This window comes from Temnothorax nylanderi, unplaced genomic scaffold (genome assembly GCF_030848795.1).
Source record: "Temnothorax nylanderi isolate EJ_2023f unplaced genomic scaffold, tnyl_v1.0 TNYL_tig0099_pilon, whole genome shotgun sequence".
NCBI classification, from domain to species: domain Eukaryota; kingdom Metazoa; phylum Arthropoda; class Insecta; order Hymenoptera; family Formicidae; genus Temnothorax; species Temnothorax nylanderi.
Genome location: NW_027249161.1, coordinates 425,458 through 448,280, shown reverse-complemented (window position 1 = coordinate 448,280; position 22,823 = coordinate 425,458). Strand labels below are relative to the sequence as shown.

At 42.6% G+C, this 22,823-nt stretch overlaps 1 protein-coding gene across 1 annotated transcript; it reads left to right on the top strand.

Annotated features, from left to right (window-relative positions):
- The first annotated feature begins 13,657 nt into the window (after window positions 1-13,657).
- On the top strand, window positions 13,658-22,680 carry LOC139775483 (uncharacterized). The gene is made up of 3 exons (XM_071711511.1): window positions 13,658-15,702; window positions 20,389-20,668; window positions 21,530-22,680. Exons 1-3 carry the CDS (start codon window positions 15,564-15,566, stop codon window positions 22,638-22,640), a joined length of 1,530 nt encoding a protein of 509 aa, XP_071567612.1. The 5' UTR covers window positions 13,658-15,563; the 3' UTR covers window positions 22,641-22,680.
- The last annotated feature ends 143 nt before the right edge of the window (window positions 22,681-22,823 follow it).

The following is a 22,823-nucleotide window of genomic DNA, read 5'->3' as shown; positions in this document are numbered from 1 at the left end:
ACGTATTACATTACATATTGCATTTATAATTGTATTATAATGTCCAAAAGAAATTCATTATTCAATCATTTCAAATAATCCAAAAAAGTAATATCAGAATATACTTTTTCTAACATTTATATTAATTATATTAATATTATGAAATAAAAGTTATTTACATAAAAATTATTAAAATAACTTATTTAAAAACTTTTTTTCATAAAAAGTGGTTCTGTTATGAATATTACAGATCTTGTTTTATTCTATTTTTGGAGCGTTCGTCTATTTTGTATAACACTCTAACGTTATTCGTATTCGTTTATCAAGTCATTAAATTAACTAAGATTTAATTCCCCGACGTCATATAATATAATATGGGCGAATTAGGAAGGAGACGTATGATCTTCAAAAGAGTCGTTACCTTCCGTCACGGCGACTAACAAGTTAACTCACCGCGCAGCTATCCGTTACTTTATTACGTACGTACGTTTCTGGGAAGAGCGTACATCTGCAGAGTCATTTTCGGCGATGCATCTCAAGGCGCTCGTTTTCCACGCCCCATTGCGAGCGACACAATAGTAGAAATAATCATTGCCCGCGGTTCATTGTCTATCGTACTGCCGCGGACTTGGCGAGCGCTGAAGTCAAACGAGGGACCATTCGTTGATCGTGATACCGACTATAAACCTCGCGAGCGAACTTGCATATATTATTAGTCCGGCGAGAGGAGGTCGTATAAACGTTTCCACGGGTGACGTCCCGACATCCCGATGCTCCGAGCGTACGTGAACTCTATACTTTAATCGGGCTCGTTTCGTCCCTCTCTCATTCTCTAGCCTGGCCATCGTTTCACGTTTTTCTCGCTCGTCGCCCTTTCCGCGTCTCCCTTTTCCATCCTTCTCTTTCTCTTCTCCCCGTCGTCGTCGTCGGTGTGGCACGTCGAAAGGCGCCCAAGAGAGTGCACACGTACAGAACGATCTCGTTGTGTGCAGATGACACTGACCGCTGAGGAAGGTTATCCTCCAATTAATCGAGCATCGCAATGTACCCCGTCAGTCGTTGCCCTTCAATACACGTCGAGGCGCGAAATTACTCCTCGAAGATGGATCTCCGTGATTATTAACGCGCCTCACCTTGCCCCATCGTGCTCCCTCAATCCGTGAAATATGCAAATCTACTGCCTACGTTTCTGCGATTACATTCGTTTCCGAGGACCTTGAGACATGCGCGTCTCGAAATTCTTTCACAGGTAAAAAAATAAAGAAAAAATCCTAATTTTTGCGTAATAATTACTGACAGCAATAACAATATTCTTTATATATCGCTATAAAATTAGGAAATAGATATTTAGTTTTTGAGCACACAAGTTTAGTAATTTCCACTTTTAATATATCATTTTAAAGTAAATTTTTTGGCTCATCTTTTTATCGGTTGTTAAAATTCAGAATCCTTTAAAATATTGGATTATTGATACATTTTCTTGAAAAAATAAATTGAGATCAGACAAAATAACGATAGAAAATAGGAGAGACTAATATAATATTGTATAGTGCCAGAATAGGGCAAGAATGCAAGATTTCCGTTACTCAAGATCTAGAATCTCTCGTCACCTCGATTAAGAGTCACGTTTCGATGAGACCGTAGGAATAAGTCGTGACTGCGGCAACGATCACGTGAGGAACGTCACGATTCTCTATAGGCGTCATAGAGACTTAGCGCACTCACTTGCGCGTCTTTCTCTACTATCGCAATCGTGATATCGCACATTCAACATTCCGAGACGAGACGATCTTTCATTTACTAAATCCACGGTACTAAGTAAATATGAATATGGAATCTAAACAAATTTCAGCTACAGTAAACCTTATGATGAATATGAACGTTACGTCGTATACCTTTGCGAACGAGATAGAAATTTTCATTTGATTCCAAGTATTCTACGACGGGAGAAGGAATATATATAAAAGAGCGGCGCATGGGGGAATTCTGAATTCTGGCTTTGAGAGACGTCACACAACGCACATAATTACTACGTACCTATACGCAGGTATATATCGCCGCTACACCTTCATCATCGAAGAACGAGATGGAGGAAAAAATAGTTTGATCAACGGGTAGGCGACCGCGCGTATTATGACTCACGTCTATCACGCTTGAATCCTTCAGGTACATCGGCTTCACTCATATTCTCCTTCGACTTCGAATACTGACGAGGCCTATCTAGACCTCGCCCGCTCACGGTTGCAGTCAGGCTGACTTGCCTGAGAGCGGGACAAGCCGATAATTTAGCGGTTTTGTTACTTCTGGAGTAGCGCCGCGTTCGCCAGCGCACACTCCACGCGTTTTACATGTATTAAAGCCACCGTGCGCGAATCGAGACCCTCTCTTCTCCCGCTCTATCTCCCCTCGCTCGCTCTCTATCTTTCTCTTTCTCTCTTTATACCCTGAGACGCGGTAGACGCCACTGCAACCTGTAACTGCTTGGCCGCAGCGGTTTTGCCTCGCTCGGTTTCGATTTCTACGCTTCTTTAACGCGGTCCTTCCAACACTCTCCCTTCTTCGCGTCGGTCTTTGTAGCGGCCGGCGCTCGACGGAACGGGATATACTTTTTTTCTTCGTTGCCAAAGCGCAACGATTATACACAAAGAGTACTTCTTCCTTCGTTGCACCGACTATAGTTTCCGTGCAGCGCGGCGCGATCTCTCCTCGCGGAAATACTAACGACCCAAGTTGCTTCTACCTCGCGCCAGTAGGGCGAGAGGGACTTTTGTTGCGGCGCGGACAAGAACCCGTTGCATAAATGCCAGGAAAAATAGAGTACAACGAATAATCTTCATGGCCCCGACGGGAATATCTATTAAGCGTCCGCGCCTCCCGGAGAATTATCGGCCGCAACAAAATCGCCCGGAGCTCAGGGAGCGTCACGATTTCCCATTCACGGTTTTGCACGATCGCCATTACCGTCGCGCACCCGCGACCGCACCGCGCGATTCCACACATCTGGATAAGAGGCTCGTTGCGAGTAACGGCAAATCTAAGGGGTTGCGATGTATTAAGAAAAAGAAAGAGAGAGAGAGAGAGGGAGAGAGATGGCCGATACCGTTGCGCCAAGAGATCGGTCGAAGAAACGAGGGCGACCGTGAATTGCAATTCGCGAATCGAGTACGTGGCGGCGAGTCTTTATCGCGCGGTATCTTAGATCGTTTCAGTAATGCCAGATGAAATGCTCTCGATCGATTCGCCTCGTGTGCCAATCGATCCGGCTGTACCAAAACCGGATGCGTCTTTTTGTGCCGAGCCTTCTCGTCACGCTTGTATAACGAGTTTAAACAAGTTTAATCACGTTTCCTACGCAAAAGTCGATTTCACGGCAATATGAACAGGCGAGAAATTGTGCACAGCTGTCTCAGTTGTAACGACTTCCTTCTCGTTTCTCTGATGTTTACTGTGCATTTGCTATACATTTTATGTTTTTTTTTTATCACGAAAGTGCTGAAACGATAACAAAGTTAAAACATTAAAGATCATTGAGATGCAGCGTATATGATTAAATAGAATGTTCATTATTGTAAGTTTTCAGCATTTAATAGCTACCTGGTACTTACAAAGTAATTTAATCTCATTGTGTTTGCATGATGCTAGTGTTTCGACATGACAAGATAGATGAGAACAGTTGCTAATTGATTTCACCGAAGCGCCGTTAATTACTCGCCAAGGAATACGCTACACGGAAAGAACGGTTTTGCTGAAGTATCTAAAAATTTAGCTAGATACAGATCTGAAAATAATTTTGTTGCACCATCAAAATAATTATAGTAGGTCGCTGAAGTATGATGATAATGCTGTAAAAAATTTTGACATTTTAGCAATCAGTTTGAGTGTTCTATACAGTTGTTTTGATGGTCCAACAAAATAATTTTCAGATCTGTATCTAGCTAAATTTTTAGATAATTTTTTACTTCAGCAAAACCGTTCTATCCGTGTATAATTAAATTAGAACTGAATGTTATAACTGAAATTTCTCTTGCAAAAAACAACACAAGTATAAAAATATAATATTGACGAAAAAAATTCAATTTTAAGTAAAGTATTTGCTGGAAAATAAAAATGTACTTTTCAGCACTTTCTTCCGTCAAATGAGAAATGCGTTAGCGGGAAACAATACATCATTTCGTAAAAGATCATGAAAATACAATCGGGAAACAGCGTGTAGCAAGGAGAAACGTGATTAACGATAAATTATTTGTCTATACGTCAAGCATAAGTATTTCCTTCTGCTTATCTCAATAGAGAAACACCTAACGCAGATGATACACGGCGTCTAAAAGAAGAATCTATTCGTCGCTTGGTAGCGCACGGATCAGTGATGTTTAACACCATTTCGCACAGGTAACACTTGAACGAGCATTGTTCTTTCGCGGCAATGCGCTCTCCCACGCGCGTTAACGCCTCGTTTCATGGGATCTCGGCAGAGAAAGAAAGGGAGAAAAAGAGACGATAGGAAGAAAGAGAAAAGGAGGGAGAGAGAAGTCTCTTAAATTTCTTGCCTATTCTCCCTCGGGGTTGTATGTGCCATCCATTCCTTATCCTTGCGCTAACCGCGCGAGCGAAAGCGCGCGTATATGCATGCGCGCCGCGCGATTCACAAGCCCGCCAGGAAGACTTACGAGCTCTCTTCTCGGTTAATGGAATACGCGCGCACAAGAACGATGGACCCTCGCGACTGGCCAGTCCACTTAATTACCTCGCGTCCTATTCCATCTCGGAGGCACGACTCGTCGACATCCAGGACGGGGAGGAAGGCGAGAGCGATAAACGCGGAAGCAAGCTTGCATCGATTTCTGTTATTAAAGGCATCTTTTTATTCGTTACTTCATTCTCGTGCGTGTAATCAGGAAGATTGAAAAGATAGAGCTATAATACGCTCATCCATGCCGAATATACGAGCCGAATAACGAAAGTTACCGCTAACCTGCTTGTAAACGGAAAGAAACTTTTAGGGAGTTATTATACGTACTTCTCTCCCCGAAGCGTAGGGGGAGAAGTTTCCGCAAGCATAAACCGAACGCAAACAGCACAAGACCGATGAGGAGGCGTCCATAGAGAGAGGTCGTGACTCGGCGAAGAATCGAGAAATCGTTTCCCGTTGTACCTTCCTTATGGCTTTCCACCTCCGTCCTCGGAATGTTCGCGGTAGCGAGAATCAGAACTGTGAGAAAAGAGCGCGAATTCTTCGAAAGTTATTGCCTCGTAACGAGCGTCGGCTAGCATATAAAACAACATTTCCTAAAAATATTAGAAACGCAACTCATGTCGTTTGTCAGATTTGCGAACGCGCAAGAAACCGCGTCGAGAATAATCTTTTTATCGAGAAATAAAATTGCAAATGTATAATTAATAGCTGTGTCTTCAAATATTCATTTACGTATCTTAGCAGGCTAAAAACTGAAAATGAATAAATATGCTTGTAAGATGAGACCATTTGTGCGACTGCTGTGTAGCACGAAAATTTTCTACGTAAATGCGACACTTAAAGTATGACTTATAAATTAACCCTTAAATGCGCAATTTTTCGTAGCATTTGAGTATTTTTTGAAATACATGAATAATGACTGCTTAAGAAATCCTAAAAAATATTTTAAAAATTCTTCTTTACTAATTTGAACCCTTTTTTATCCTCTTTGTTTTAGCGGACAATCGAGAAAGAACATGCAGAAAAGGCCCTTTGTGCAAAGCCGCGCGTTTTTAATTCAAACTTCATAAGAGAGACACGGAGCGTCGAAAAGTCTCTTTGCACATATGCAAAGGATTAATCAATATATTTTTCATTAAAAATGACGTTAATATAATTCCAAATAGAAAAAATTGACAAAATTTCTGGTTATTTTTTTTATCTTATTATATTAAAAATCGCTTCTGATGATGATTATAGTATTAATCTTACATTTCGCAATCTATTCTTTGTTTTTTTTTTTTGTAATATACTCTTGATTATAAACCAGAAAGTTAGAAAAAGACAATTTAGTTATTGAGAGCGTTAATAAATGCCGATCAGGAATTTAAAAAATCAAGTTTCATGTTGCAATCTGCACAGAGCTATTTTCACAAAACGAATCTCGAATAAGTGAGACAGACGCGTAACGGCAACAAACGAGATACTAACCAGCCGGAAAAAATTTAAGAGCCTATTACTGAAGTAAAGATATAAATCGGAAGGTATCCGTATATTATACCGAGGATCTAAAGGGGTCTTATTGCGGTCTCGATCGCGTGAAATTTCAGATACCGCTTTATCGAGACGCATTATTGGCAGCTTCGAGAATTGGTAACCTCGAGAAGAGCAGAAATATAAAGATTGTTTCAAACGCTCGAAAAAGAACGCCGGAAATGCAATCGCGAAATATTCGCGAACGAAAAAAGGCACGTTCTATTCTGAAAAGATGCGTCCTCGGAGGCGGCGATTGCAACCGGGACTATCGCGGATCGCGTCTCAAAGTCTGACTCGTAAGAAACCCGTGTAGGCCTCATCTCCTATATGCCTATACAAATGGCGATGTTATTGGCAAGTCAGCGATCGGCAAACAGCTTACCGCGAGACCTGGAAGAAAGAACTCACATCTGTACATTGCAACATCTTGCACGGTATGTGCCACTTAAGATGAATGTGTTTCCATGTTTCATTAATTTTTATCACATTGAAGAATTCATTTCTCAGCTGAATAGATTGCGAATGTATAAGTGATATTTGTTTACGAACATATTGCAAGAATATATTACGTTAATATACAATATCTCTGTATATTAATTTACAAAATAAAAATTTTATCGATAAATTACCTTTTTTTTAAAGCGTGTATAAATAGAAACAAGGATTAAAATAATATTATAATAAATATAATTAAATATAAATGTACTATATGAAAATAAACTACAACTCTGAGGCAAAAAATCGAATAATTGATGAGTTGTTCGAAAAGTTCGAAATAAAAACATTTAAATTTCAAGTTCGGAAAGTTTATATATTTCAAACAAACCCAATAGTCAACCTATCCTAACTATTTATGAAGTCAAATTCAATATATATTAAATTAAATCTCTCAGCCAGTATCTTACATCTTTTAAAAGATGAAATAACCGCTTGATGTTATTAAACGGAGAATTGCTTTCTCACCAGGCACGATTTTACTTATTATACTTATACTATTCCGATCGGAAAAATGTTCGTAATGCCGATGAAATCCCAAACTCATCAAAGTAGCCGAGAACGTTGTGCTTTCTTTCGGAAAAAAAAATCGGCATGTATCTCCGTCGATTAATCGCAGCGAGGATTATCGGGTGCACCGACCACTTTATCGGAGACGATGCGGATAGACGCTCGCGATGGGCGGTCTGACAGTTGCTACCAACGCAGAACTGAACCAACAACGTAAGAAGATCGGTGCTGAGTGGTCGCTGCCGTCTTCAAGGTCTTTCAACTAGGAAACGATCGGCTTTGCCTATACCTATTAGCTCGCCGGATAGGAAAGTAATTACTGATGCATAAATCCGCCGATTGGAAGCCCCACGGCGAGGAAGAATAACGGCACGAAGAAAGTGGCGTCTCAGAGCGTCGCTCGTAATTCGCGAGGTGCAAGTCGTGTCACGTACGAGCCGACCGTTTTGCGCGTCCCGGCGACGAAGCAGGAAGCGCCCGCTGGATTATCGGGATATAATCCTGGATAATTGCGGGTATTCTACTCCGATCCTCAACTACTTAATTAGCGCTGGAACCCGGCTCGTACGCCGCGCCGGAAAGGCCCACGCGATTCCTCGTGGACGGTAACGCCTACCCAAGCCGTCGCCCCATGGAAATCGCGGATGTTGCATTCTCTTATTTTCTGCCTGTTTTCTTCTTCATCCAATAAAATCGATAACAAGATCGAAAACGGTACATTATATTTACCTGCTAATAACAAGCGTTTGAAATATGGTAAATAAAGTAAAACGCGGTTATATAAAAATCAGCACAATGGTCTTTATCATAAAAAACAAAGCAAATTTTTTATTCTAATTAGGATCACACAATACAAATCATAATGCTTGTTAATATAATTGTTAAGACTAGAATTTGTTATTTTTAATTTATCGTTTCGTATATTAATTGCCACCATCTCGATGGACAGATGATCTTAAAATAATCCCGACAAACTGGATCGAAACTGCTCAGAATAGACAAAAATGGAAACACCTTGAGGAGGCCTATGTTCAACAGTGGACGAGAATGACAGGCTGATGATGATGATGATGATGATATTAATTGCCAAAACGTATCTTTAAAACGTATTAGTAATAATAATAATAATATTTTTTCACGTTTCCGTAAGTTAATAATTTTCTTTAAAAATTTAGCGTTTTCTGGTAAACTATAAATAATGTCTCAACTCTAATTTTAGAGAAGATATCAATTCTGCGCTAAATATATCATTTTTAGTAATATCAAAAGCTATGCAAAAAATTTTTTATACGTAGGTCTTTTAGATTTTGCAAATTTTCTATGTCTCTCATAAAAATATGTATGCAATGAGTACTTTTTGTGTTATAAAAGTGCATAATTATTTTCTTTCTCATACTTATAGCAATCTTTTACCTACGGTCATTTTGTCTACTCTTAAAAATACAAGTAAAAAGACAAATAAAAAAAGAGATGTTTGAGATTAAAAAAAACCTGCCGTGTGAAGGATCATTTACCGTAATGAACGCGCATTTATGGCGTGCACGAAAGGTACAAGATCAACGAACACCATCGTTAATCGGCACGTATTGCCATTATGGTTCAAGATAAATCTAAGCACACCATTGATTAATCTAACTGACCAAAGCGCTCAAGCAACGTGCGGTTTCATTGTCGATCCAATTCTGTCGATTGCTTTAATGCGTCGCGTTGTTGATTGAAGAAAGAAAAGCTCGAGTCACGATCGGTATCGTACTGAGAAAGTTCAATCGTTCGTCCTCGATGATCACGCCAACAGAATTGACCGACCGGAAGAGAAGCAAACGCACCGTAACAAAATCTAGTACAGCGAATCTTTCTATAAACATCTAAATGTGATATAATATATAAATAAAAAAATATTTAAGAAGACTCTGAAGTCGCGCTCTTAAAATCTTATGATAAATGGAATGCACTGAATTACATACTATCGAAGTGTGGATAAATATCGCTATTTGAAATGCAAGGTAATCAAAGTAGGTAATATCATTAATTTGGCAATAATCAACTAATAGCATACACACATCTAACAGCTAGTAGCTGAACAGAATCAAAGCGGGGAATTATGGATAAAAGTAATAAGCTACCTTCTTCACAATCTGAAAACTAGTTTACTAACTCACTTTGTTTCGGCCAACTCCCCGGCAGGAAACATGACGTCTGAATGCCTTCGTTGGCGCACAAATTTCTACCTTCAATCCGCTTCGTCCGCCATTCAATCCGCCATATATCCGCCGTATACCATATTACCGGGATGAATAATAAATCAGCGCGATGAATAATAAATGCACATCGGAGAGCCGATAATTCTGCGACACCCGTTGAGTTAAATAAAACTAACAAACCCCGGAGAGTTTCGTTTAAATTATTCTCAGCCTATAATTTATGGCGCGTCTGCGTGGACTTCTTAACGTCTGGACGACGACCACGCAGACGTAACTTACGGCGGGTTGTCGATTTTTTTGAATCCCGCTACTTAGTTGGCCGCAAGAAAACACTGCTGCACGTTCTGCATCATTAGCTACGCCGTGCTCCGGAGTGCACCGGCTCGCGGCGCGGCGTCGGTCGTGCCCATAGTGACGCGGGGAAGAAAAGCGCGTTGCGTCGAAGATCGTCACGATTCGCGGGGGAATCATCGCGTGCAACGTGGCCTCTCGCTTCGAGGGCATACTTGGTACTTTAGCATCGCAACTTCACGGATACACGTATTTATCTACATTTCGAAGCATTTCCGGGAACTGAATGTAGACTAGACTACCCATTATTGAATAAAGAAATTCCATAATATCTAGAGTGTAATTGATACTAACTCTATTATATTATCTTGTATTATTCCCACGGCCTACATCGTTACTTTTTTAAATAAATTATAGCGTGAATTCTTATTCATTTTACCATTGCAATGCTTATTCGAAATCTAACAAGTTTCCAGCAGCAGATGAGACATATTATATCATATACATACATCTTATCACTTCTATTTCTATAAGCTTCAATCTTTCTATATAATAAATATCGTAAATTTTTCTTTTTATATTCGATTTGCTTGTACGTATTTTGGGGGAATTAATCAAGAGATAAATAAATCTATTTATTTATTCATTTAATTAGGACTCTATTCCACGCTCATCAAAGAATCTGCCACTAAAATCCCATTTGCGATGATGGGATAAACCGTGTAACTTCATATTACGATCGACGAAAAACCATGCAATCTCTCTTAAATGACTGTCGAACCCCTTCCATGTCGAACCCCATCCACTATCAGCTTTTTGCGAGTCGCACACGTGTCGTCAGGATCGAGACATGGCAATGAGCACAATAGCCTCCTCCGCGCGAGTAAATTATCGTGGCTCCTCGCGGAGGCAGCCGGTGGGAGATTAATTTCTACGGGCGCACGTATTTTTCCCTGCGAATCGTAAAAAGGTCACGCTCGCGTATACAATATATTACGGTGGTTGTAGTGGTGCGCGCACGATGGATAGATAGATCCCTCTTTGCCGTGATCTACAACGACGGCAAAGCAAATCGCCGTCGCGCATCATAGGACGGGCGGAATACGTCCCCGAGGCTTTCCTCGCGTCCTTAACAATCGAATGACCAAGACACGTGGATGTGTATGACCACCTTCTCTTCTGCCCGTTCCATATACCCCCTTTCGTGTACCTCGGTACGCGAGGGAGAGACCCACGGTGAATCTCCGACGCGCTCGCACGCTTCCACTCTTATTCCCGTCCTGTCACGACCAGTCGCATCATTAGGCCATCCGGTATTACAAATGACGTTGAAGGGACTCCCCAGGCTCCTCCACCTCTTCTTTGTACTCCCGTTCTCTCGCCTCCTTACCCTACCTGTCTGCCGTCCTGTCTCTCTCTCCCCCACATTCTTATTTGTCCCATCTTTCTCCCTCGCTCTGTCTCGTAGGATGCAGCCGGGGACACGGCGAATCTCCTCCAGCTCCTCCGCGCCGGAGTCCATCTCCAGCTGGTTGCCGAGTCAATCCGGCGAAACGTCGCTTTAACTGGATCGTACGAACGCCACGGCAAAAACCGACAAGCAAGTCATAAGCATTTATGAGTTTCTTACCGGCGATAATAAGTTTGGAACGATTGCTGTTTGTATCATTGCGCGAGGTGTACTGCGTGTCTATTCCTGTTCTTCTACCCGATGACATTCTTGGGACGGCCGGCCGTCTTGAGAATATGGCGTATGTCGAGAGTAAATCGTGGTACCGTATTCCCGTACCTTATTTGCACCTTCTTCTTCGCCGATCAACCAACGTTAACGTACAGATTCTGCTTCGCGAGATTTATTAACGCGAGAACGAACGTATCGGACGTATCCCCCCGCGTCGTCTGACCTCGACCAACTTCACCTACTGCCCGCTTATACAATCGAAGATCCGACAGATCCGACTGGTCCCCCGTGATGTACGATCATATCACTGTAATACATATCACTGCGTTAACCTTCGTGACAGTCATGCACACGCGCCGCGGTTCGTAGAAATCGTGTGAGCCGTGATGTAGGAATAAAAAAAAAATGAAAGAACACAACCATTCGCATTCTCTCGTCGGATACTGGCACGCGGTCTCTTCTCTCTCCTCGCATTCCACGCGCCGTGGACAAAACCGCGTCTATCGTAATTTCCGCAAAAAGATCATTCGTAACGATTGCTCTGTAACGACAGCCGCGTCAGGAAGATTTAAATCCTATCTGCCCTGCGTGTGTGACAGCACACGTATAGTCAATATCATGCGGCATGCGATCGATTTTGACACGACCAAGTTAGCTCACGCTTGACGGTGGTCAAGCGGATAAAGAAAAAGGGAAATGAGAATGAGAAGAGGAACGAACGTGAGGGAATCCGCGGAAGAGAGATAAGAAGAGAAAGAAGCGACGAGAAACAACGTACGAGGTGGACAAGCGAAAACAGTGAGATGCAAGGAGGAAAGGTCAAGCAATATGTGTGGAGATAAGATGAGATAAAGTCGGCTGTATGGGCATAAAGCGGGTACGAAAAGAGAGAAACAGAAGGGGAAAGGCGTTTTATTACAGCCGGAGATATGACTCCCGGAGGATAACGACATTACGGTGACCGAGGAAATCACGTCGGTTATATACTCCGAGAAAAAAAGATGTGGCTAACGCAAAAGCAAATTGTGACGAATTTATAATGTTTCTCGACTGACATTGTTGTAAGAATAAGCGATGCTGAAAGGCAACCAGTACGACAAAAATGGACACAATTTCCGTTAAAAGTAGGATTATTCTTGGCGGAATCACAATCTCATAATTTTCGATACAAAGTACACAAATGTGTACAAAACTTTAACAAAACGTTTAATGTCTATTTCTACCAATGCAGATTACCTTTAATTTTGATTTAACTTACTTTCTATCTTTTTCTAGTCTAGTCCTAAAAATTAGATTAAAATAAAAACTAAGTTAAATTGAGATTAAAGTTAACCTACTTTGGTAGAAACAGACATAAATGTTTTAAGAATGCATAAAGTCTAAGTATGTTATAAATACTAGAAAATATTCCAGATAAATTAGAAATAATGTAAAAAAATAATTTTTTTTCAAAGAAAATGTAAAATATAACAATCGTTTTATATAATGAATAATCTTTAAAAATTATAAAGATATGAAGATTTTATTCCACACCAAATTAATATAGTATTAGAAAATGTAAAACATCCTTCTAGTGATCCTTAAGACATTAGGTATATTCTTATATTATAAAATGCAAAATGATAACCAACTGAATCTTTTTTCTTTATTATAACATTTAAAATATATTCGAATACAAATCTTAAGAAAATAGCATAGTTTAAAATAAAATGACAATTATTTTAAACTAAGCTAAAATAGAAAACGTATGAAAGCAATGACGTATACTGATTTATTCTATTTCCTAGAACAAATATCTGCTAATTTAATGTAAACTTGTGTTCCAATGTTAATGTTTATCCATCAACCGACTATTGATTTATCAAAACAAGAAACACCACAAAAACTAATTAGTGCCGGTTAACGAGCATAAAGGAGACTAATGGTATACAGGAGCGACAAAACGGAGGTGCAAAACGACAAGGAAAAAGAACGAAGAAGACATGAAAAGAGAGGAGCATGTGAAACGCGACGCGATTCACAAGGTTGCGACAAGGTAAACTTAACTAACGTTGTCCCGGCGGACAACCGACAACCGACCGACCGACCGACCGACCAACCCAACCAACCCAACCAACCGGAGAGCGGGATAAAGCTAAGCTAAGAGGCAAGTCAAAGCAAGTCGAGAAGAGCTAGGTCGAGACGAGGCAAGGTAAAGGCGAGTAGGGACGGGGTATAGCAAGGCGCATTGGCGAGGCATGCTAAGGCAACGGGTCCAAAGTCGCCGTCGTGCCTCGGTACGAGGCCCCGGTGGCGCGTTAACCTCCCGCTCGAACGCAGTACGCTCTCGACTCTCGCGCAGGCCAGGTTGCATCAATCCCGTCGGTCGATCCACCGACCACGTGCAACCCGCCAACAGGCGGCTTGCGAGGGGAAAGCCACCAAGATCCGATCGCGTGCACGTGCTCCTCATGCACCAACAGCGACAATATCGCCGGCATGTAAAGGAAAAGAGAGAGAGAGAGAGAGAGAGAGAGAGAGAAACAATAAAAAAGAATCTTTTTTAAAAAGAAAAAGTCCTTCCGGTTGGTGCAACGTGTCACGTGAAACGCATTCGGTTAATTACTTTTCGATCATTATCGAAAGCTCGCGAGGTACACCAGTGCGGATCAAGATTATCGAAAAGATCAAGTTCAAGCTTTCGATCTGTATCTCCCGTGTGTTTCGTTACGAGAATTTAATTTCCAAGTGCGCGAGAAGATAATCCGAGGGAAGAGTCACGGTGCTCGATCGGAGAGAGAAAGAGAGAGAGAGAGAGAGAGAGAGAGCGCGCGGATTAAAACGGACGTCGTAAATTAATTCGCGGGAGATTCCGATCGCGCGCTCTTATAGGTTTGGTTTGCGAGCAGTTTACACCGGAGGTATCACACCGTGACGCCGCGCCGCGCCGCGCCGGCCGGCGGCAAATTTAATTCCGCGGCGCGTTTCTCACGCCTGCGAAATCAGTCCAACCGCGCGTGGAATGTGACGATTAAAAAGAGGCGCGCCGTCATTCTCGACCGAGAGCGTTCCACTTTCGGCGGCCGTGCGTAAAACCGACAGGCCGGCCGGGGCGAAAATGAATTCGAAATGGTCACGCCGGTGCGCGGCGCGCGTGAGCCGCGCTTTTTTAACGTGGCGAGGTGCAATTGCAGCGGCGCGATAGCCCTCGGACCCTTCAAAAATTTTCGCGCTTCGATGAATCGAAGGGAGAAAAAACCCGGGATCGGCCAGAAAAACCATTCGACACGGAGATCGATCGATCGGAACGGGTCGGAATAATTGAATTATCGAAAGCCCGGAGGCAGGAGGACGCGGACCCTTCGGGACGGCCATACATGGTCGTCGTCTGCCTACAAAAGCCGAGGAAGAAGCGGCAGCATGTCGTCGTGATCGCGTGGGAGGTCGAGGCATCGCGTACGGCGCTTTTTACGCGCGAAACCAAGCGGAGAAACAGATGCGCTCACTCCGGACGGTCACCCACACGCGGACGAGCGACCGTTTAAACCGCGTATTTTGTCCCGTTCCATTAAAAATGCACCGATTTTGCGCACGAATGGATCTTTCAAGAGCTACGTGACCAGCACCGATCTCTGCCTTCGATGCATCGCGAGAACGCGTGCCGAGCCGAAGGCGGTCGACAGATCGATCCGGATGAGATGAGTGGAACCTGATTCAGAGCAAGTTCGTGCCGCCAAGTAGGCAACAACTCGAATAATTACCTACAACTAGTTCGTTAGCAAACCGCGGTTAAACCTCCACGCAAATCACATCGCCGCGAGTGAATGAAATTGAAAAGTTTATTTGATAAAAATATCGGAAAAAATAACGCGGAAAAAGAAAAAAGAAGAAAGAATAAAATGGGAGCACCCTGTGAGCGGACTGCGAATCTATGAACCGTTTGAAAATTGCGTGCGTCGTATCGCGTGACAAAAGAATCGTATGCGGAATAAAGTGAAAAACTGCGTAAAATGCACAGCATCGGCCTGCCGCCGTGTCAACGTCCGAGATGCATTCGTGGCTGAAGTGCATTATCGGCGAGTCCCGTGTGCAGAAAGGTTTCGCGAACTAAAGACTGTCCGAGAGGCATGTCGTTGCCGTTGCGCATCTGACAAACGCGCGCGACGAATGAAGATTTTCGCTACGGGTAAAATTAATAATAGAGGAAACGAGGGGCAGCATGCCGGTCGCGGGAACGAGGAGATTATGTAGAGTGGGACTCGCCGCGGTCTTGGTCACCGCGCTGTGCATTCTGACTCTGCTGGACTCGCCGCCAGCACGACTCCCGGATCCACCGACCGATCCTCCTCCCACGCCTGGTAAGCAATTTTCCTCCTCCGGCACCTTCGCGGGTCGGCGCAACCGCCGCGACCCTTGCCCTTTTGTTATCGGCGAACGGTTCGCCGCGCCGCCGCGCCGCCGGTTCGCGCAACCTGAAAGCGCTAACGCTATACGCATTGGCATCTAGCGGGATTTTTGCTGCCGCGCGAATCGCTCGTGGCTGTAGATAAAATCGTGAGACAAATCGGTCTTGTTTCATGTGACGTGACGTCTCGCGAATCTGATTAACCTCTTGAACTCGAGTGATTTCACGGTGAAGTCGTTTATTGAAACCTAAGACCGTACTAGTAGATTCTAAAAAAAAAACCGTTGTTCAAGCAATAACTCATCAATGCTATTCATCATCGAATTAAATTTATCTTAAGTCGTTTGGAAAGAAAGATCTGTAAGAATAATAAATATATTTGTTCTTCTCGTGGAATCATGATTTTGGGTTTTAAACGGTCAATTAAGTATAAACATATAAAACGAAAATATCAGTATGTGTTCTTACTATTGAAGAGAGTTTTATAACTAATGCACCAAAATATATTCTTTTATAAATAAGTGTAAAAAATTACTTTACTATTGAAATAATGGGTCTGCTTTCTGTCTTGCTGAACTGGCTGCACTAGCTCAGAGTTTATCTTTTTTACTCCACATTGGAAGGAAAAAGATAAACTCTGAACTAGTGCAGCCAATTCAGCAATAGAAAACAGACCCAATATTATTTTCACACTTTAATATATTAATTTAATATTTAAACAATATTCAGCAATGTTATAATAGAGTTGTAATCTAGCCAAGATTATAATTACATATTTTAATTGACAAATTGCAAATCTAGGCAATGCAAGATAAAAAAATTGTTAGTAATAAACTCTCTCTTAAAAATACTTTATTATATGAAATTACCATCATTACGAACATCGCACGTCACATGTAAAGTAAGAAACGCCTATCTTTTTATCTTATTTTGCGTGCATAATGAGGAAACAAGAGGAAAATACAAAAGAAAGTGACGGTTAACATATCCGCGCGTGCGTGCAACAGTTTAGTTGTCGTATAAACCAAAGTTCCTTGACACGGTATGAAGGGAGATTCGCACGCAATAAACTTGTTCGAAGTACCCGCGAATGTTTGTTGTTCCGTACGCACTATTTCCTAGTCACGTGAAGTTTCTCAGCATTGAAATGTTATCCGGCCGAGCGGAGAATGAAGTGCTGCTACCTGCTTTTTTAAACGCACGTTCATCGCGGGTAATTGCACGGGTGCTACGCTTTCAAATACTAACAACGAATATGACTACATAAATGACTCGCTTCGAGGGCCGATACCGATCAACCCGGCGCGCTACGCACCGCAAAGATTCAAGCGGAGCCCCGCACGCAACGTACACGCTTGCCCCCCTCGAGAGAGAAGCTAAAAAGATACGAAGATAACACACGGGTGCGCGAGCGCAAAGAGGAACGCGCGATATACCAAAGTTATAAATAAACCTCGAAGCTTTGGCATAAAGCTCGCCAAGGACGTAAATCTCGGCGCTGTTCTTTAGTAGTAGCGACTTCATTAGTCGACGTAATTTATGACGTGATTCATCGAGTGACCGCCCGTCGACTCCGTGCGCTTTCGCGTAATTCACCTTCGCTTCTACCATACAAACATTTCGCGGGAATTATGACAGCCGATCGTACGGCTGAGAGACCGGGACTAACGTCGAGATATCGTATTCATGGACCGACTCGACGAGCCTTCGAGATTTGTCTGCCTCGTACGGGGAACGTCTTTCACGGATGAGAATCAAATGGCCACGCGCACATACTTAACGCTATATATAAATTACGGATATAAATTCAGATTTTGTTTTTACGACGTGAAAAGGAGTATATTTAGTTACTTACACGAGGAATAATGATACGGAGATGATAATTGCGTTTCTTATCCAGACGATACGAGTTTTGGGGTCACGTACTTCAATTAGTTAAAGGATAAGTGTTCTTCTAGTCGAGAGTAATTTCTAACTAATTAGCGGCGGGCCCATTAAAAAAAATTGGCACGATTTATTTGCTGATTTATCTCCGTAGCCAGGCCGTAGATTCGCTCTTCGCCCTGACAGTGCGATTTCCATGAGAACGCCGCGCCGGTGTGCATTAGCGTATTTTCTAGCATCGCACGAATGCCTTCTCTCGTGGAGCCGCGTTTACCTTCTCGTAAACCTCGCGAAGCGTGGCCGCGACGGACGGTCGAGGAGAGGCGGGCGGGTAAAGGGCACAGAGTCACGAAAAATACTCGCGGCACGCAAACACGTAATACCCACCGTCGCGTCGGGCCCGGGTTGGGTCAAACGCCGACTTTTAACGACACACCGCATGACGGAACCATCATCTATCCCGTCGCCCGCGAAGACGATGGGATCAGTAGGCTCCGAGGGCCTACGGTCTCGTTACCTATATACGCTCTCGACGTCGAGATCGTCCGAGAAATAGTCCCGGGCGTCCCGTCAATAACGCTCGCGATCCATATACGTCGAAGACGAGTAATTGCAAACGAGACGAGTCACGAAACGTATATAGTGCCATAAATTTACCCCGACGGACGCCAACACGGCGCGCGACGTTCCTTATTTTTTTTTTCTTCCTCTCTTTTTCCTCGTCCGGCCGCCATCGCCGCCGCCGCCGTCGCCGTCACCGCGGTCGCTGTCTCGCAGAAATAATTATAAACGAGACGTAACGAGAGTCCTTAAAGCTATCAACGGCGTAGATTTATTATCGCCCTCGAAGAGCAAAGCGCACTCGGACGCGTCTGCGCGAATCCTGTCGTATTCCATAAATACATTTATTATAAATGCATTAATGCGTGGAAAAAAGAATGGATATCTCGCTACCCGGGTCCGCTTCGGGCTCGTGACTGCACAGGGAAACGAGTTTCTCCGCGGAATACAGGATAGGCGGCGTATTCGACATTAGGGAGCCTAATTAGCGGTCACGTCGATTGAAATTCCGCCCAGCTAATTTACTCTGCCTGCCTGGCCTTTCTCCCTTTGAACATTACTAGAGCGTCGCGTCGCGCTGGAATCTACGGTAATTGCGGATTACGAGAATTATCATGCAGCACTGATAAGCGAGAGAAAGACACTGAAGCGAATGTTTTCTAATATGAGCACAGCAGACTGAACAAACTATGAATGTATTCATAGTACGGCACACGTTCGTTTCCAGCACACAGATGCGTCACTTCCGTCCGGTCGTATAGAGTCAGTGTCTTCGCGTCGACTCGCGAGATCCTCGCGGCGGATAAGATCGAGAATCGATCGGCTTCGACAATAAGTGGACGTTCAATAAAACGAACACAGCCACGACATTACACTCGCAGAAATTATAAGATGATATAGCAGTAAGCGGAATGCAAGCGATACTATCGGTGTAATAGCGTAAAAGTTCTGATAAGCTACGGACAGTATGCAGTTAGGTATATGTATACGTATTAGCACTAGCGCGGGCACTTGCTCCTACAAGAAAACATAGTCAACCGAAACTAGTTAACTAGTTAACTCGGATGAAACTTTGTGTATAGAGTAACTCGAGCTCTACATGAATATGCATTATTCGCTTTTGGAATCTGGATAGTATAGAGGATATGAAAATGGAGTGTCATATCTAAACATTGCAAATGCCAATTTACCTTTTTGGATTAATAATAAGAAAATGAGATAAATTTCATTTACAATCCACTCAACAAAATAAATATTGCCCATTTCAGCCTACTAACAATCCTAATGTTTAATGCTTCATATATAAAAATGTAAAATTTAGGAAGTTTTCTATTAATAAAAAAAATGTCTAATATCTTTCTGATATTTTGTTTTTGCAATCTTGTTTGTTTCCAATCTTTTTGCTTTGCAGCACTAAATTTATTGCAAATTTTTATTCAAACATTTTTGCCTCATAAAATCTTAGAGTCACTAAGCTAAAAATGCCTTCCATTGTAGTTTAACGTTTCACTTTCCAAGAGTGATGGACAACATGCAAAGCTCATACAAAATCTTATCTATATATTTATGAGTTTTATATCAATGGTGTTTCTTTGTCAGCTATAAGAAGATTAACGAAAATAATAATCTAGTCGCCTACAAAAATGTATGTTATTATAACATTTGGAAGATTTAATATTTTATTATGTTAGCTATAAGAAGCTTAACGAATTTGGAGTTAATTTTATAAAAATGCCTGAAAATACCATATATTTTCTTACAAAAATGCATGTTAATTATTATTATACATTTGGAAGATTTGGTATCTTATTAGAAAAGAGAATTTTAATAATATACTATTAATTTAATATTAATTCAATTTTAGTATCTTTCTAGTTTGATATAATACATATAACAATTACGTATTTCGACACAAAATGCATTTGCAGAATACTAGCTTTTCATAAGACGCAACTTGTTCATACAAGAGTGAAAATCAGAAATTTTAGTTACATTTTTGAAGATAGCTGCAGCACAACAGTAATGCACTTTGTGATACCTGATACTTTGTGATACGGAGTTCGTGCATTACTCTCTTGGCAAAAACATGAGTTAGCATTATTCTCTTCAAGCCCTACAATTAACTTCTTCGGGCGCTTTCTCCATTCGTTCCGATCAAACGACTTCTTAGCGTCATTCTTTGCGCATATTCTAGGCGGCGAACCGCCGGGCACAAGAAGCATCGTCGCTTATTCGTGGGCCCGAAGATTGGCACTCGATTACAGGCCCACCAAGCACTGCGACGGTAATGGAACGCGCGGAATGGCGTTAAACGCATATGAGCTGCCCGGCACAAAATGGCTCGAGACAATCCCGGGACAGCTCTTCCTGTACAGCGCCCACTTGGACCTCAGAATCGCCGGTTACCCGAGCATCAGAGTGATTGGCGTTAAACGAGGAGCCCTGCCGCCCTCCGCGCTCTTCTGCACTATATGGTGAGCCATTTTTCACGTCGCAAATCAGCCCGTTACTCGTCTATCTCTGACGAACGCTAAGTATCCGAGGAAAAGAGAATCACTAAACGATGCTCATAAACGAGGGCTATCGCTACCTATCGCCTTTGCAAATTACGTAATGACAAATCGACTAAATTAATATCAACCTTCCTTAACGGAAATTCAATGAAATTTTAAATTCAATCGACTTAAATTTGTTGTTTAGGTTATTAATGTAAGAACTTCCTCTATTCCTTTAGCCGAAATTATAATCAATTAAATTGTGAAATTTTGACACAATGTGCTTGAAATTTCAAGCTAATCTATACCTTAATTAACAAAGGGTAATTTTAAACTGCTGTATTTCAATAATTGAAAATGGCGGATATAACGTTAAGATATAAAACTCGCGTATCCGTCTGTCTATTCGTTCCTTCCAGTTCAATATTCAAGAAAAATGTTGGAACGCTTATGTTATTTTAGCAAACTTAACGTAAAATAATGCGGGACATACAAGTGCATTAATAGCAAGCATATTGGAAAAAGGCATTCCGTAATTAATTCATTTCGTACTTTTAACTTCGACAAAATTAAACTTCGTTAATTTCGCGGGTTGAACTTTATTTTCGCATGCAAGTTAGTTGTTCCGCGCGCAGCGTTAGAAGTGAGTAATAACGCAAACGTTAGCAGCGGCGCGAAACGGAGCATATTCGCTTAAAATACACGGTTGAAAGAGCGCGTTATAAATGTCTACATAAATCCCTTCCAAAGTGTGTGCAGATATTTTCCGCTAGGATACTCGACATTAACTCACGCGATCGGAAACGATGGATTAAGCGTTTTAGTCTCATTATGTTTCAGGTACCGAGAGAACGGGAGGATACAATCGTTCAGCGTGGAGGCGCTCATCTCGACGATCTGGTTGGACGAATGGGGCGACACGGCGGACAGTTACACCGGGATCCTTGTAAATTGTCAACTGCCGTTGGACGGCTCGGTACGCCATACGTCTCGGGTTCACGTGGGTCCGAGTCCCTGCTACGAGAATGCTAGTCATAGTTTAACGATCCGCTCGGAATTCGACGACGAGACTTTTGCCGACCGGAAGAGGCGCCAGTTCACCCTGTGCATCAAAGGATTGGACTTCGACGAGGACATATCGCATAAATTAATAGCCTTCGTCGAGCTACATCGTATTCTGGGCGCCAAGCTATTCTACTTCTACGTATTCAATGTGCACGAGAATGTACTCAAGGTGTTACGCTTGTACGAGCGGTCGAACGTGGTGCGATGGTTCGCGCTTGATCTACCGGGTGATTTGCCGAACGAGAAGCTGGCCCGAAGGCGATTCTTCAGCGAGGACATTTGGACGAAGAGGCGAATGGAGCTGATCCCGTACAATCACTGCTTCTACGAAAATCTTCACCGGTCGGAGTTCGTGGTGCCGATCGATATCGACGAGGCGATCGTGCCGACGCGACGGAAGACCTGGCACGAATTGCTGCTGGACGAGCGCGCGAAGCTCGGCAGAAGCTTCAAGGACTTCGCCTCGTATTCGGTACGGAATGCCTATTTCTTTCCCGAGCTGCAAAACAAGAGTCAGACCGATCGGTTGACCGGACTCGACGAGGAGCCCCGTCGCTCGACCGAGTATACGGACTATCTGGATACCATGAGAACGGCCAGTATTTCGCCCGAGGGCGACTCGGTGAAGAGTTTCGTCTCCACGAGGCGCGCGTTAACGGTGCACAATCACTACGCCCTGACCACGTTGAACCCGTCTACCAGACGGGCTCATCATCTGGACTCAAACGACGTGCTCAAGCACCATCACCGGGCTTGCGACAGTCAACATCTCGATTGCGATCTCCTGATGGAGGACGTTAGGATCGACGAGTCCGCTTTACGCTATGCGGACGAGCTCAAGACGAGGATGAAGATCGCCTTGGCCGATCTTGACGCCCTGCCATAGACTATAGTGATGTTGTAAATAATAAAAATTCTTTTCCAAATCTTCGTCTTTTACTGTCTATTAACCAATCCTTGCGGTACCTGTAAGATCATTCTAACGTCTATGACTTTAAAGTCAAAATATTGAAATTATGTTCAATGTTTGCTTTATATTAACACAATATAACGACAAAAATTTATTAGA